At 43.2% G+C, this 17,860-nt stretch overlaps 1 protein-coding gene across 3 annotated transcripts in view; it reads left to right on the forward strand.

The window, feature by feature from the left end:
• Nucleotides 1–7,176, forward strand: part of GRHL1 (grainyhead like transcription factor 1) — a 57,751-nt gene extending 50,575 nt beyond the window's left edge. For all 3 annotated transcript variants that reach the window (XM_035109865.2, XM_060272478.1, XM_060272479.1), the window contains exons 14-16: nucleotides 246–331; nucleotides 5,276–5,340; nucleotides 6,757–7,176. In XM_035109865.2, the coding sequence (XP_034965756.2) occupies nucleotides 246–331; nucleotides 5,276–5,340; nucleotides 6,757–6,871 (266 nt within the window). In that variant the 3' untranslated portion in view covers nucleotides 6,872–7,176. The remainder of the gene's footprint in view (nucleotides 1–245; nucleotides 332–5,275; nucleotides 5,341–6,756) is intronic.
• The last annotated feature ends 10,684 nt before the right edge of the window (nucleotides 7,177–17,860 follow it).

Here is a 17,860-nt window from a genome sequence, read left to right on the forward strand (position 1 = left end):
TATGAGGAGTTATGTAAGTGCAGAATTTTCTCCAGTCCTGTTTCCTCCTAGGCAGGCCCACACTCTCAAGCGTCTACCTGGTTTCAGAGAATGGATTTAAAGTACTGCTTTTGATTGTTCTGGCCTAAAATACTTATGTGCCACATTATAGCATCTCACTTATTGTTTGACTAGTAAATACCTAATGTTTGTTTTCTATCTGATTTTTTTAAAAATCCTCATTGGCTTTGTTGTTGTTGTTCTAGTGTTGCTGTATGTTCGAAAGGAATCGGAAGAAGTCTTTGATGCACTTATGCTCAAGTGTCCATCTCTGAAGGGTCTAATGGAAGCTGTAAGTTTGCAAGCTTCTGTAGCACCAAATTTTAGTAAAAGCTGGATAAACATGATGCCCAGCTTTCTGTACTTCAGGGATATAACCTTGCTAATTGGTGTGGTTGTCCTATTGGTTTCAGCCATAGAAATGCTTAGTGAATTGTTCTCCCTAAGCCTAAAATTGCAGCTGTGCTTGAATCACTGCACCAACTCTGGACCCTGTTGGACCTGTGCAAATATTTTCTTTGATGGAAGAGAGAGGGGGGAATGTTAAAACCAATTTCACTGCCAAAATGACCCTTTGGATGAAAAAGAAAGAACACAGCGTAACATTAACATTAGATTTTCCACTGGTATGTTTTATGAACTGAGAAGGCAAGAGCTTTGGTTACTTGTGTGTCCTCTTTGCATGCATCTCATGTACTTTGCTAATAGGAAGGGGAAGTACCGTAGAGAACAGAAAGGACAGCCACCAATCATAGCACAGAGGGGTGGAGCTAGGCAAAGGGCCAGTAAAGCTATTGCCCAGGATGACAATGGGAGCTCCAGGAACCAGACACCAGTCTAGCTCTCAGGAAACCCATAGATAAGCCCAGTTTGTGCCATCAAATCCTTACTTAAATATGCCAGGATATGCATGATCTTCACGCCCTCACACAAAACTTCTTTGGTCCTTCCAAAGGCTCTCACATCCTGGCTTGTTTTGAAGCCATTCATCATACCGGTAGCTCCAGGTTTGCACGCAACATGAGACCCTTGGTGAACTGTGACTTCCTGGTTTGTTTCCCCACTTGTGTAAATGACTGCATGTGAGTGCATGGCATTGATGCATATCCTGACTTATTAAATCAGGATTAGATCATGCAGTCCACCCCATCATCCTCTGGAGAACAGCATGTGCCTTAGTTTTCTGTTGGCACTGAAAATGATCCTTGTTTTGTGGCTACAGGGCCAGCTCTAGGAGCAGTCTGGGTGATGTGGGGCGCCAGGGCGCTGGCCCGGTAGGGGGGCGCCATGCAGCGGAGCCGTGCAGAAACCGTGCTGCCTGCTGCGCCCGCCCACCAGCCGTGGCAAAAAACGGAGCGGGGCGGGGGTGCCGGAGCGATCTCCGCACCACGGCGTCAGGGCGCCCGACGTGCTTGAGAGGGCCCTGTGTGGCTGACCTCTTTAACTGCAAGTTCCTACAATTTGACTTTTTTTCCTATTGCCAAAATTAGCATGTAATCTCCTGTAATGAGGCAGAGAGTAGTGTTGATCTCATGTGAATGACCTTTCTTGCTCAGGTCTTCCCAGTGTACCAGGTTCTTTAAAAATGCTTTGTCTGTCTCCCTCTCTTTCTCTCTTCCCACCCCATGCTGCATAATGGATGAAGATATTCTTTGTGTATGCTTCTTCACACTCATAGGTATATAAAAAAATCTACTTCATTGCAAAGCTTAACCAAGAAACTATCAAGCCTATAATATATTTTGAGAATGTGGGCTGAAAACAGCCACATCTGAAGTCTTATTTTCACAGGGTAATCCTATTTGTGTTGCAAGTAGAGGTGTAGAGCAGAAAAGCACTAAGACCTGTGCTTTCTAGGTGTGGAACATGTAAAATAACTATTATTATTATTATTATTATTATTATTATTATTATTATTATTATGCCACCCATCCGACTGGGCTGCCCCAGCCACTCTGGGCAGCTCCCAACAAAATATTAAAAATACAATAGTTTTGTGGACGAGTCCTCAGTTCTGTGGTAAGAATTTGGCTTCTACACCAAATTCGTTACCGCAGTGAGGGAACAGCTTTTAAATAAAACACGGAACCAAGAAAATTACAGGAAGCCCCAGCAGATACAGTTAGGGACCCAGTTTATTTACTATTGCAGTCAGACAGTCTTGCCAACCGGAACCAGTTAGAAAAGACTGCCCAGACACACATACTGTACATAGTAGTCATAAATCATCAACGGTTCTTCTACATACATCAAGAAAGGTTACAGGTAAAAGGATATAAAGATACATGACTCCACACTGGTATCAACCTCCTCGGGGGTCTTCCAAAACCTGTGGCCTCAGCTTTTAACTTATCGGGCAGTTGTCTAGGCAACCAGACCTTCAGTAAGGGTTGCTGACATTCCTTTCCCATATCTCTCCCTGCAACCTCTCAAGGAGATGCCAGTGCCAACTCACAGCAGACGCAGGAAAACATCCTGCCATCTGTGCCACTTTCAGGGTCAGATAGGAGTGGTGGAACGCAGCATAGGAGGGAGGCATGAGTCACAAAATGCAGGCACACAGGAATCATTCATGGATTCATTCTAGCCCAAGGCTGAATACAATTAATATTGAAACATTTTGAAAAATCAACACCCTGGGTCTCTTAATTTTTATATCGGTTCCACTGCAGCTCAGTGGAGTGGTGTAGTGGTTAAGAGCGGTAGACTCGTAATCTGGAGAACTGGGTTCGCGTCTCCGCTCCTCCACATGCAGCTGCTGGGTGACCTTGGGCTAGTCACACGTCTCTGAAGTCTCTCAGCCCCACCCACCTCACAGGGTGTCTGTTGTGGGGGAGGAGGGGAAAGGAGATTGTTAGCCGCTTTGAGACTCCTTCGGGTAGTGATAAAGCGGGATATCAAATCCAAACTCTTCTTCTCTTCTTCTTCTTCTTCTTCTTCTTCTTCTTCTTCTTCTTCTTCTTCTTCTTCATTTCACCCCCAGTCAATTTCCCAAAAGGAATCTAGCGCCAAAACAATTGCTAGGGTGTTGCTTCAAAGCTTCAGATTCCATGACATAAATTTGCACAAAACCTGCAGATGCTAATTTGCAAATGTAGGTCTCCTAGTAAAATTACATTGGTGGGAGGCTCTGTGTGTGTGCTTCTCATTGATACTGCATTTTGTGGCCCATCACACACAAAAATGGGCCTTGGTCTCCCTGGGCCCACCCCATAACAACATCTCTGCTATCCAGTAACCCTGATCACCCCCGTTACTACATCCCCTGAATTCAGGTTTGCAACTACGTTTTTCTCAGAGCAGAGAGCTAGACTATATATATAGACTATAACTGGAATATCTCAACACATGCTCAGCCTGGGAATTTATTTTTAACCAGAACTGACCTCACAGCTCATACAGAAAACCCTACTCCTGGTTTTCCTATATTTTTCCTTTTTTAAAAGAAGAAGAAGATGGGAATCAGAAACTCTTGCTGATCCACCCAGAGGCCTACCCTCTGCCCACCCTGACTTAGGCTGTTTGCCTTTGCTTGTCTGCCTTATGTATTCCTCCAGCTAGGATTATGGAGTTGAACCAAGCCTTTGGGAAGGCACAGAAGCTTTTGCCCTTGGGTTTCAGATTCCACCCTCTGATCTGAGATTCCTTCACAGCAGCTTGAAATGTCTTGCATGCAAGAGGTGCCCCTAAACTTGTGCCTTGTGTAAACTTGGCTGTTAAGGAGAAAGTGTGTGGGGTGGGTGGTGGGAAGTGATTGACATAACTCGATGGCTGCAACATAAGCTCCCCTCAATTGGAAACCAAACAAAAGTACGGAGATGCTGCTACAAAATACCCTGCCATCGAATGAACATTAGCATTTGGTGCTGAGGTTAGAACAAACCCAGAAATAATCATCTAACCAGGGCTGTTGATGGCTATTAGCCACAATGGCTATGCTCTGCCTCCACAGTTTGGTGGCAGCAATGCTTCTGGAAACCACAGGAGGGGAAGAGTGGTCTTGTGCTTGAATCTTGCCTGCTGGTTTCCCATGAGCATCTGTTTGGCCACTGAGAACAGAATGCTGGACTAGATGGGCCATTGACATGATCCAGCAGGCTCTTCTTTTGTGAACTGCTGTGTTGTGCCTTTCATGGCCTTGTATATTGGGGGGGGATCCTTTCTCCAGTTCCCAGGGTCTTCAGGTATGTTCTCCTGTTACCGTTGAGCACTCGGTTGGGTGAGACTGTAGAATGATCTTCCACAAGCTGCTCAGTCTTCTTTGTGGCTCTGACTTTCTGAGGGGGTCTGTGGACAGGATGGCTAGAGCATTCTACTCTCCTTTTATGGCATTCCCCCAGAATAACACCAGTGTCTTTCTTGCTTGCTCGATTTTTGGTTTGCTTAGAACACAGCACGTAATTAAAACACGGAGCTCACTGCATTGATGGCCACCAACTTGGATGACTTGGAAAGAGGTTTAGGCAAATTTATGGTGGGTGGGGATATCAATGGCTACCATCAGAAGTTACACACCTCTGAATACCAGTAGCTGTGGAGCAGAAGTGGAGAGAGTCCACTTCTGGCTTCCTATAGGCATCTAGTTGGCCTCTGTGAGAACAGGCTGTTGAGCTGGATGGAAGGTGTACATATGTTTTTACAACTATTTCAGATGTTTGTGGAGAGTCAGGTGGAGTCTCTGACATATACTGACTGAGGTCATACTGTTCTCTCACGAGCCTGCACACAGTAGGAATCTCTTGCTTAAAAACCACTATGAACTCTTGTGCTCTTTTGTAAAGCTTACTATCTTGAATAGAAGGTTTGGATACTATGAAAGCAAAAGGTGTTCATTATTGCCAATAATTAAAATATTTGACCAATTTTTGGTTTTTGTAGGGTAGGAATGCTCAACCTGTGGACCTCCAGATTATTGTTGGACTGCACATCCCATAATCTCTGATCACTGAATGTACAGCAAGTGAGCCAGCCATAGTTGACCAAGCTATAGTTACATATGGCTATGCTCTGCCATAGAATGAACTTATAAATCTGACAGGATAGACTGTGAGAGAAGGCAATCTGCTCTGCATCTTGGTTTCACCGCTGTGTGTTTGGAAGTTCAAACCATGGTTTCAGTCCTGTACAGTTAGAACATAGCTTGAATATTAGTGCAAACTCTAAATGCAATTTCTGAGGACTCTTTCATGTCTTATTACTTCATTTTTGCGATTGTTTTGCTTTTTGCTTTGTTTAGATATCTGACAAATACGATGTCCCTTTGGATAAAATTGGGAAAGTCTTCAAGAAATGTAAAAAAGGGTGAGTATGTTGAAAATAGTATCCCTCTGCAGCTTTGCAGGCAATATATGGCGTCTTACACGTTGCTTTTCAAACTCTCTGTACACAGATCTGCCTTCTCCCCACACTGAACCTGTTTTGAACAGGAGCAATACTGTTTCCCCAAGATACTGAGCTCTGAGAGTACAGCTGCCACACAGAATTAGAATGCAAAACTGAGCTAATCCAAGTGAACCTACCCTCACTGCAAGATTCCTCAGATGCTGGAGAGAGAGAGAGAGAGAGGGAGAGAGAGGGAGAGAGAGAACGAGAACAACCCTGGGTTGTGTGCTAAGTCTTTACTCTTCACTAATAAATAGTTTTGCTAAGGGAAAAGAAATCACCACTTAGTTCTCAAGGCAGCAACAACACATCCCTTTCTTGTACTCGTTGCATGTTCTCAGAATACCCAGAAATAATCTCTCAGCAAGATGAAGTGGTATCTCTGGGACAATGGTTCCCAATTAGATAAGTACTGTGAACCCCCTGTTTTATGTTGTGGTTGTGACACCCTGCGGCGCTCCCTAGGCTCAGCACCCAGTGCGGCGGAACCGGCCGTGCTGCCGTAAACTTGCCTCTGTTCTTATCACATGTTTGGTCCTTAAACTGTTTCTTTTGATAAACAAGTAACTGCAAATTTGAAATTGTAGGTAGCTTTCCTCATTAGGTAGCAAGGACCTAAGGGTATCATGGCAACAAGCACTTTGAGTATGTTAGTGTTTGCCAGATTTTGTCTGGCAGGCTGAACCTTTGTCTGGCAGGCTGAACCTCTAACTGTTTTTAAGTCGCATTTTAATCAATGTTTTATATTTGCTGTTAGCCGCCCTGAGCCCGGTTTTTAAACCGGGAAGGGCAGGGTATAAATAAAAAAAATTATTTTATTTTTTATTATTATAACTCAGGGTTTCCCAAACTCTAGCTCTCTCTCTCTCTCTCTCTCTCTCTCTCTGTGTGTGTGTGTGTGTGTTGGACTACAACTCCCATCATCCCTGACCACTGACCACTTGTTCTGTTGGCTAGGGATGATGGGAGTTGTAGTCCAAAAACAGCTGGAGAGCCAAGTTTGGGAAACCCTGCTCTAACTGGTCTCAATCTGCTCTCTGGTTTGCTAGAAAGCAGCCCCTATTTGAAAAAATAAAATAAAATCCATAAATTTCCCCAATACTCCCTCCATCAGTTGGCAAGAGAACAAAGGGAACCTTGAGACCTAATGTAACTTTCCCCGTGAGACTTGGGTCCTGTTTTGTTCATCACAGAAGTGTTCAGTATTTTGTTAGGTTGACCTAGAAGATGATGATGATGATGCCCGTGGGTTCGTCTAGCTTTGTGCTGCCCCACTGGGTGTGTTTCCACTAGGCTTTAAAGCGTCCCATTTTTAATACTCTCTTATTTCCTTAGCATCTTGGTGAATATGGACGATAACATTGTGAAGCACTATTCCAACGAGGATACTTTCCAGTTACAGATTGAAGAGGCGGCTGGATCTTACAAGCTCACTCTCACCGAGATCTAAAACCAAGCTTGTTGGGGCCTCTTGCAGGGCTTTTAAATGAAGGTGGTGAACGCAAAACCTCTCATTACTTTTGTCCTCAGGATTTAAATGTGTCTCTAGGGAAGAAGCCATTTGTTCTTCCAGGGAAGAGTGCTTCCAACATTTCTGTCCTCTTGGGAGCAACACTGCACTTGGAATAGATAAACAAAAGACAATGAATTGGAATTCCAAGCCCCCCACACCCCAAATAAGAAAAAAAACACCCCCAGAATATTTTTACTAAAGCACTATACAATTGCCTGCATATCCCCCTTTGCTTATTAAATGTGCATCAGCTGGTAGTCTCTTACCAGGCTTCTCCCCCCCCCCACTGAAAACTCCAATTGATGCTTACAGGAGTTCCAGACAGGTGGGGCACTGGACTCGTATGATGTTTACGACCGAATAGGGCATATTGCTATCATTTACTTCTTCAACATCTTTGGGATGTGAAACTGCCTTGCTTTATGAAGAACTTCCTTTAAATTACCGTATGAATCCCCTTGGTGAGCTGTATTTGTATATAAATGCAGTGCATTTTGAAGGGTTGTAAAAATGTACATATAAGTCATATAATATATACATATATATATATATGTAAGACAAGATGCATAAGATATCCGTGTGTGTATAATAAAGATTGATTAAATGTGGTGAAGCCCATTGGGAAGGACTGTATTTATATAAATAATACACTGAGAAAAGCAGCCTCAGTTCTAAATTAAATTTATGCTGCATGTGTTCAGTCCCCTGTAAGGGGGAATTGCCGGGGGGAGGGAATTTTTAGCATAGCATACTTAATATTTATCATCAAGTGATAAGGTGGGTCTGTCTCCATGTAAATTAATAAAGTTCAAGGTTAGAAGTAATGTATCAGTCCGGTAGTAAGCAGTAGTAAGGATGAGTCTATATTTTCTCCAAAGGTGCAAATGTGAAGAGATATAGGCCAAGTGTACCCTCCTTGAAGTTAAGATTTGATGCCTTGAACCTCAGGACCATAAAAACCAGTTTACCTCTCACCAATTTCCCCCTCTTTTTTCACTATAACCACCTTGTGTTTGGCACAGTGTTTATTTGGGGAACTCAGGCCGGACCTACACTGACCTGCTAAGCATTTTTTTAAAACAACAACAACAACAACACATTCTATAACACTGAATAGCAGTTTTCCACTGTCGGTCGCTCACTGCTCTGCAGTGCCATCTGATGTTGCATTTTAATAACGCATTTTTAACGTTGTAAACAACAAGTGTAGATCCATCCTCTAGTCTGCCTAAGGGCAGCATATCTAGGCCTACAAGATACTGTACAAGCAAACCTCGTGGCTACTTCATACCTCCTTTCACATGAGTGAATGAACAAGTTAGGACGTCTTTGGTCAACTACAGTTTCCTATTATGTCTGAATCAGGAAACTGTGGTTAGTGGCTTCAGAACAAGCCATGATACAAAACCATAGTTTAAAGTTTTGTGATGGCTTTTGCCAAGGAAGGAACAAAGTGGTTATGTGCAAGACCCACGAGGCTCATTCACACCATGACTTAAAAGAAAGAAGATAGTCTACATGCATTCGTTGCCTTTTATCATGCAGTTTCATCATTTCAGTGATGTACCATTATGCCTATGTGGCCTCCTGTTAGCTTCACAGTTAGTTAATGGATATATGGTGCTGTTTGTGATTTACAGTGACCATGATTGTGGATGGAAAGTGTTTTACTCATCTTGTTTTTGATGCCAAATGTTATTAAGCCATGTTTTCAAGAGAAGTCTTATTTACTAGTAGAACTGCAGATAACTGTTGAACTTGGATGTAAAGAATCCCAAGTGCCTGACTGAATATAGTAGTAGTAGTAGTAGTAGTAGTAGTAGTAGTAGTAATTAATAATTTTATTATTTGTACCCCGCCCATCTGACTGGGTTGCCCCAGCCACTCTAGGCGGCTTTGATATACAGTGGTACCTCAGGTTAAGAACTTAATTCGTTCTGGAGGTCCGTTCTTAACCTGAAACTGTTCTTAACCTGAGGTACCACTTTAGCTAATGGGGCCTCCTGCTGCCACTACACGATTGCTGTTCTCATCCTGAAGCAAAGTTCTTAATCTGAGGTACTATTTCTGGGTTAGCAGAGTCTGTAACCTGAAGTGTCTGTAACCTGAGGTACCACTGTATTGGCAAGCTTTGATATACTTCAGATATTAAAAAGAAGCAGCATAGATGAGGCCCAAACAGGAAACTTTATGGGGGCCTAAATTGCGTGGTGTATTTTTCATCTGAACAGCTTCCCACATGATTGCATGTCTTAGTTTTGACACCCACGCCACAGACGGCCTATGTAGACCTACCAAGCATGAAATATCAAAATAGCTGCTGCCCATTACAGTATTGGGGTTTTTCAGCAGCAATAGTTAAAGTGCTCTGAAAATTATTGCTCTGTGAGGGGGAATAGGGGTCACTTAACAACTCTCAGCATCCTTAGCAAACTACAGCTCCCATGAGTCTTTGGGGGGAAGTCATGACTGTTTAAGGTGGTATGATCCTGCTTTAAATGTGTAGTGTGGATGGGGCTCGTGATTTCTCAATGCTAGTACAGAGTTTTGCCTGTAATACCGCACATTATGCTCTTTGCGGTATGTTGAGCATCATTCAGGTCAATGAACAGTAGATATCCTTCTCTGTTGTGAGCATTGTTTGTTCTGCATGCGAGTTGCCTAGCAGCGGAACCCTGAAGAAAGAAATGTGCAAAAACCAACTGTATAGTTGGAAATGAACACCCAAAAGCACCTTTCCTACAGGGAAAACTTACACAGGTTTTTGAACAGCCAAACAGCTATTGGTTTTAAAAAAAGAAGAAGCAAATATTGTTATCAAAAACAGCAACCTTTGAATATGCTGCAGTTTACACTTCATAGTTAGAGAAAAGGTACTTTGACAAGGTAATTTTTATACGCACACACACGTTAAGAGCATAATTTTATGTCTTTCGAAAACTGAAGTTTTCCTACAGTAATTGGAATGGACTAAGGAGGGGAGGGAATCAAGTCTTTTTTGTGTTAAAAGGTTGAATTGATGCTTATTTATATACAATGCCTAAACTACTGATTGGTTTTCTGGGACATGGGGCTTAACTATAGCCATATTTGTAATGTTCTATGAAGTTGATTTTGGTCCTGTCTGCTATTTTGTGTCTAATTGAAAAATTCCTGTAAAAGCAAGAACTATTAAATTTTATATGTCAATTTGTAACCATTCTGTTACCTTTACCCAGTGTTTACAATTATTATTTAAATGGTTCCTTGAAGGGTGGGAAGCCGATACAATGCCTGCAGATATCTCAAACTGTGTTACCGTTCACCTTCACAGCTTCAATCAATGTGGAAAATCCTTAACTAGAATGGTGAAAACTAGGGATTGGTGAAGAGCACACAAAAAATGCTCTTTGTAGCTTTGTCCTAATACCCACCAGTTATTTTGCACGTATTGATGTATGAAGAGACCTTTCTAAAACTTGGCAAGCCACTATTTCCATTATTAGGATGATGAGATGGGGCCAATGGACGATTATCAGATGAAGGCAAAAAAAATTTTGGTTGGTTGCCCCCAGGACGCTTTTTTCAGCCGGAACTCAGTTCCGGCACCTCTCAGGTGGGTGCCATTGCCATTACAAGGGAGGTGTTCATGGTGAGTTCCTTCCGGCACCTCTTTTTCCAGAAAAATATCACTGGGATGCACAATTGTCCAGTTGAGGGGTCCAAGAACCCTCCTTCCCCAAGTCTGCTCGGCTTCGGGAAGGAGGCAGGAGGCCTTCAGCATCCTGTAAGCGGCTTGGCGCCTCCTTCCTAAAGCCTGGGAAGCTTATACCCGGCTTAGGGAGGGAAGCACGATGCTTGCATGTATGACATTGGGATGTAGCGACCCATCCACCCACCCCCATATCGCCCTTGCAACCTCTGGCCCTAACTGTTCCCCTACAAAAAAATTCACCACACGCCACTGCTTGAAAACATTTGACTTTACTTATCTTAAGCCCTCCAGAAGCTGCTGGACTCCAACTCCCATCAGTCCCAGCCAGCATGACCAATGGTTGGAGATGTTGGAAGGTGTCATCTGGTGGACTTAGAGGTTCCCTTCCCTGCTCTTAAGTCGTAGGCACCAGAAAGCACTCAGTTGCCAGAGCTCTGTCCCTTTATTATTAAGTGTACCCTTATAGAATATCTGCAGCTGTTCTTGTTCAGCGAAAGGCACAGTGTAATGTCCCTATGTGTTTTCAACAAATGCTTCTTAAGTCCCCTCATCCATAAATGAAAAATCATTGAAAAATCCAATCTTGCTAAGGAGCTAAGGGAGGCATATATCACCTTCCCTTTCCAGGACGATCTTGTTCGCCTTTGCACACAGGCTGCAAATGAGCAGCACACCATGCCATCTGCTTGTTTTGCAATGTATATAATGTATATAATTGCTCTGGGCGCATGTACACATATCCTCTGAGAAAGCGATGAAGAGCAGTGCCAACTAGATTGACCTGGCTGCTCTTATCATTATCATTGGCCTGCTTGGGCAATTGCCTAAATAAATGCACATGCCTTGCTCTGGCCTGTAGGACAGTGCACTTGGCCTTTGGTGGAGTAAACAAATTCTAGAGCAGAGGGCAGCAAATAGAACGGGGGTGGACTTTGGTAATACGGCACCCTGAGCGAGAGCAAAATTTAATGCCCCCTTTTGCTCTGCACTATGTCATAGTTTTGTACCCCCTTGGCTAGGTGCCCTGTGGGGGGTTAACTGCCACAAGGCCCTAAATCCAAGGGTAAGTACCTCCCCATGTACTGTATGATGTAGTGCAGGGACTAGGAAGGGGAGCTTGGCATCTTGGGATCAACTCTTTTCAACCTTTATATATATATATATATTATTTTATTTATTCAGAATATTTATATTCCTCTTTATACTCCCAGTAGCCTTTCAAAGCAGCTTACAAAAGCTTCTCAAAATTCAATCACATAACTGACAGATTCTGCTTGCACAATTCCAGTTGCTTGACAAAAGCAGCTCCCCCAAAATATAGGACTTCCTGTGATAAGGAAAGTGTGGGGTGACTTCTGCCGTAACACAATACCATTTCACTGCTGCACAAACAAATCAAAGGATGAATGTCCATAATGTTTAATAAGTGGTTTGTCTGGAAGCACCCCCTAGTAAAGCCATTTGAAATAAATGAACCTGCTTAAAACTGGAATGCCAGATTCAGCTTAGCTTTACTTCATCAACCTTGAGTACAGCCTTTTTATCCACTATTTCATTCCTTTTAGATAGGGTTTTTATTCTCCTAGGAATCCTTTCAGATTGGATTTCGCCATCACCTTGTCTTTATCGGGAGTTTTCTCTGGGATGAAGCTGCCGTGTATTGCGGAGTTACAAAAACTTATATCCTGCATCCATAACCGTTTACAATTTACAAAGACATGAAAATAATAAAAATTGAAGCCAGCAAAAAAACAGTGCAATTAACCTCCGACTGAAGAGCTTATACTGTGTAAGTCAGAGATGGTTTGGGATAACAGCTGCCTTGTTGAGTGTTTCAAAGCAGGCATCATGAGGTAGACATAACTTGCAGGAAAGGTCTAAAATTTATTCAAGATAATAAGCTACGAAGAACACAACAATGTGGCTTCCCATAGCAAGAGGCGCTGGTATCTTGTCTGGAGCGCAGAACAGCCAAGTCTGTTGCTAGTTTCTCACTACTGCCACCCTGAAAAGTTCCTAGAATAGCCAGACTATAAATAAAATAGTGAATAAACATGTTCTTGGTCCCATATTGCCCAATTCACTTGCTTAAAAAACACACACAACCAAGTTCCAGTTTCCTGGGTTTCCAGGAAAACCCTCTGGCTTGCAACAGGACACAGATTTGTTGACTAAAGTTGAAACACAGCAACATCCTAGAAGTATCCAAACCTGAAGCCTATGGCTGTTTACTTGGAAATCAGTGTCCTGCTTCTAAGTTCAATGGGACTCGGTCCCAAGGAAGTCTCTGTAGGATTGCAGCCTTAGAAAGAAAAGTGAAACACGAGTCCATTAGGGCAAATGCGGCGCTCCCATCTGCCCGCCGCCTTTTAATAATAATTTATTACTTATACCCCACGGGGACATCTGGTAACCCTAGATTAACCCCACCTGAACATAGTGACAGTCTGGAACTGCCCTCAATGGAACCAGGAGTGCCATCCCTAGGGAACCAGAATTTTTGGGGAGGGGGCTGCCCCCTGTGTTCAAAGTCCTGGCTCCTCCTCCTGCTGCTGCTGCTGTGGAGAGGAAGGAGTGGTGGCAGAAGGAAGAGGAACTGCCAGCCATTGAAGCTGGTCTGCCACCCCCTGGCTCCTCCAATGTCCTTCAACACCCCCCCCCAAAAAAAACCTATTTGAAGTTGGTGCCTCTGAGTAAAACAAAAGACCATGTTTGAACATGTTTGGCTAATTTTCCAGCCAGATGTTTTGTTCTATTTCATTAGTAATGATTTTTTAAAGTGACCTGAATTTCCCTTCCACAGGCCTACCAAAATAATGAAGAAGTATCTACTCTATACCACACAGGAAGGAGTCTATTTATTCTTTCCTTTCTTCAAAGCCCAATTCTTCACCAAAGCTTTTCCTGAACCATTGTTAACTGATCTGCATTTTATCAGCCAACTCCACCCTTGCTGGTTTGTGTTTGTTCGTTTGTTTTAAATAATAATCACAAGGCTTCTGCATCAGGCGTAATTGGATAATCCAGTCATTGCCCATGATAAAGCAGAATTCACCATCCTTGCAAAGGAAATGGCCTGCCCTGTTGCAAGACTCCAAGCCCCAGAGCAATGACTCATTACACAGAAATGCAAGGATAGGAATCCTCGGAGAACAGATAATGCTTCGTGATAATTATCAGTATTATTTTACTGAGGGTGGATCATTCTTATTTTTTGAGGGGAGGGAATGGGCATCAGCTATGATAAATTTGGGGCAAATTTTGTGTCAGAATGTTGAATTATTGGGGCTGGGGGAGACCCAGATTCAAATCCTGATTCAACTGTGGCTCTCTACATCACGCTAGGCCCTATAAAGTGTTGGGTTTTTTGTGTGTGGTAAAAATAAAATAAAAATGTGTATGTTTCCATAACATAGAATGTGATAGCTGGCTTAGTCCCAAATCCTAAATAAGATTTCCAGAATGATAAAGAGCAGAATGCATCTCACACATTTATGTATAAAACAAAAATCTTGCTTTTTTTAAAAATAACAATAATCACAAGGCTTCTGCATTAGACATAATTGGATAATCCAGTCATTGCCCATGGGTAAAGCAGAATTCACCATCCCTGCAGGCCACTTCCTCCTCTGGGTGGAGGAAACAGTTCTAAGAAGGTGGGGGATCACTATGTTGCAGGGGTTGGCCGATTTTTTCAGCAGGGAGGCTAGATGTGTAGTTCCCTCAACCTCTATGGACCACTTGGATTAGGTAGGAATGGCTGCATACCTGTTGGTCACCTGACATCACCATAATATCAGTTGAAAGGTTTTCCTTTGCCCTGCCAGAACTAATGAGGTCCATATGATGTAAGAATTGGAGGACCAGGGTGTAGATTTTATTAATTTTAAAAAAGTTCCAACATTAATTGTATTGAACCTTTCTAGTCTCGATTTTGTGTGCCTGCCTATCACGACTCCAACGCTGCATTCCTTTTCTATCTAACCCTGAAAGTGGCACAAATGGTCATTTAAGGATGTTGTTCTAGTTAATATCAGAGTGAAAAATCCAAACCTTGAAGTTTCCTGGGAAATAGGAGAGGCAAGGGAAAGTGAGATAAAGAAAGGAATCTCAACAGCACCACAAAGGCCTGGGTGCCAGGGGAATGGTGATAGAGGTGTGACATTTGAGACCAATTGTTTTGGGGCGGACACCCCAAGGAAGTTGATATCAGTATGTAGAAGGGTGTTTAGAGATGTTTTGATGACTCTTTATGCACTGTGTGTTAGTAGCATATATATATAAGCTTTGTTCTGCAGTTGAGCAGCTGGTTGGCAAGGCTGTCCTATTGCAATAAACCAGGTTCCTACCGAACAGAGAGATTGTTATTATTCTTTTGGTTCCTTGTTTTTTAAAAAAAGGTGCTCCCTCACCTGGGTAAGAACAAGGTGGCACAAAAGTAAATTTTTACCTCACACAGACCTGAGGTTTCCCACCACTGCTATCTTCCAAATGTGTGATGAATACAATGAAATGGGTCTGTCATTGATTGATTGATTGATTGATTGAATTTATATGCCTCCCTATACCCGGAGGTCTCAGGGCGGTTCACAGAAAAGATATCACTGTCAACCTATCTCACAGTATGCTGCTTTAGAAATAAGACATGCTTCTCTTCCTCAGTTAAAACCTAGAATACCCTCTGCCTGTCATACTTTAAAAACATGTCCTCAATCTATTTCTTTGTCTTTTTTTCTTTTTAAAGAAAGAGTGTTTTTGGGGGGGAGTGAAGGGCCAGGCTGTTCTCTTACTCTCAGGTAGTGCTGAATCAGTGCCCTCCCTCTCTCTCTCTCTCTCTCCCCCCTCTCCCCCCCCCCCGCACCGCCCAGGTCTCAGGGGAAGAGTTCCTGCTATGTTTGGATTAGGTGCTGAAATGTAGTACAAGGCACCCTGACACAGATTTGACCCCTTGTTTCAGGACAACGCTGTGTGGAACGTGGCTCATGTCACTGCCAACTCCCAAATGCCAAGCCTGGTGGGGGTTTTCTTTTGCACTTCCACAGCATGCCAGCAACCATTCAAGAATCCTTCTCATTTGTAAAAGGGACAGCTGTCGCCCCATTCCCAAGTTCACTTCTATTTGAGAACTGCTGCGGAGGCAAGCTGTTCCTCTCTGTGCTTTGACCTCTCCCCTAGTTTCGGGCTGCCAGGCTGGCATTGCTGGCGTTTTCAGGACTTGCCTTGGCCTCTGACCCCCTTTTGCTTGGAGCAAAGGTGGGGAGAAGTGGCTGAGGGGCAGGAGGAGTGATTTGGAACAAAAAAAGATAGGCAGGGGGAAAGCTGCATCCCCCCCCCACTCCATCATTCGCAATTGCTCCTTTGCAGAACTGCTTCTTCCCCAGGAAAAATAGCAGCAGCCGTTGGGGGCCTTTGTTGCTTTGCAGAACTGGGTGATGTTGTATATCCTGCATTGTGTCTCTCTGTATCTTGAAAACTGCTCTTCTTCTTCTTCTTCTTCTTCTTCTTCTTCTTCTTCTTCTTCTTCTTCTTCTTCTTCTTCTTCTTCTTCTTCTTCTTCTTCTTCTTCTTCTTCTTCTCCTCCTCCTCCTCCTCCTCCTCCTCCTCCTCCTCCTCCTCCTCCTCCTCCTCCTCCTCCTCCTCCTCCTCCTTCTTCTTCTTCGGAACTGAGCTTTTTCTAATGCAGCTGGATTGGCTAACCACCTTTTGAAGGAAAATGTGGCCCTGATTCAGTTACCCAGCATGCTAGCAGAAGCCAGTGCAAGGGCTCCTGATAGCACAATGGGGCTCTACTCCTCTAAATCTGCTTGGGGTGTATGTGCCAGGAGACCTCCAAGAACAAGGAGGGAGAGGGGGGGGAATTGTTGCACCAGGCAAGCAGAAAAGCATGATCAGAAGAGTATGACATTGAATTCCTCCCCTAGAGTTGAAAGTGACTTAGGCCAGCGTCTGCCAATGCAGATAACACACCTTACCATCTAGAGAGGAGTCCTGAAAAATCATCAAGTCCAGAGTTTAACATTACCTAACTGCACCTGAGCCTCCCTTCTCAAGCATACTCAGAGGATGGGATCCCCATCCTATTTTATCTGCTGTGCCTGCCTTTGTTGTGTTTTTGCCTTATAGTACTGTGATCCTTGTGACTTTTAAGCATGGTAAGCTCGTACCCTTCAACATTTATCCGAGGAAAATAGGGGCATCGTAAGGAAAACTGGGACATTCCAGGGTCAAAACAGAAACCAGGATGGCTTCTGCAAATCTGGGTCTGTTTCTGGAAAATAGGGACACTTGGAGGGTGTGTAAGCAACCCAAATTAATGCACGAAGCATTAGAAAGGCAGGGTGACCACAGATCTCCGCAACTGTGCTCCACACACAGAACTAGGATCTATTCCATCTGCAATCATACTGACCCACTTACAGTATATCCTTTCAGCTAGGCTCTGGTTACTGCGGAAAAGTCAAGCAGGTGCAATTCCCTTCAAATCAGCTCCAATTTCTGCCAACCTTGCATAAATAGCATGTAGTCATAGGAGTTTTTGTCCCAATGTACAACATTTTTCAAACATTTATGCAGTTTAGAGAGACCGTTCTGAGGGTTTTCACTGGGATTTCACTATCCTCATTAATTTGACAGAATTGGGAAACATTTATTCTTGATCAATATGATGAGTTCTGTTTGGCTGCGGTACCTCGAAGTCAGCGTAAGTAGGAGGTATCGTAGCAGATGCAATTGTGAGAATTGACCTCTAGTATCAGAAACAACAGAGGATATAATCTTGGAATTGGGGGCTTTGTGTTACAGTGGTCCTGGCCCTACTTGCAGAACCAAGTCCAGAAAGCAGCACTGGGAAAGTGCTTTTCAGCTCCCTGTCAGTTGTGTGCTATTGGCTACTCACACACTCTTTTCGGCACCTGCTAAAAACATTTCATTCATGCAAGCCTATCCATCTAATATCTGTGGCCTTTTAAACTGTGTGGGGGAAGAAGTATTTTGTCTGTTCGTTACAATGGCCATCTGTCATGGATGCTTTAGTTGAAATTCCTGCATTATAGAACTAGTTGACCTTTAGGATCCCTTCCAATTCTACAATTCTGAGTTATTTTTTGTTTTGTTTTTTTGTATTATAACCTGCCCTGCAGGGCAGTATAGAAATTTAATAAATAAGAATACTCAAGACATGCAGAAGTTGGCATCTCATTTGCTTTTAGCTTCGATTTTAATTATAACTTGAA

Source organism: Zootoca vivipara, chromosome 3, assembly GCF_963506605.1.
Source record: "Zootoca vivipara chromosome 3, rZooViv1.1, whole genome shotgun sequence".
NCBI lineage: Eukaryota > Metazoa > Chordata > Lepidosauria > Squamata > Lacertidae > Zootoca > Zootoca vivipara.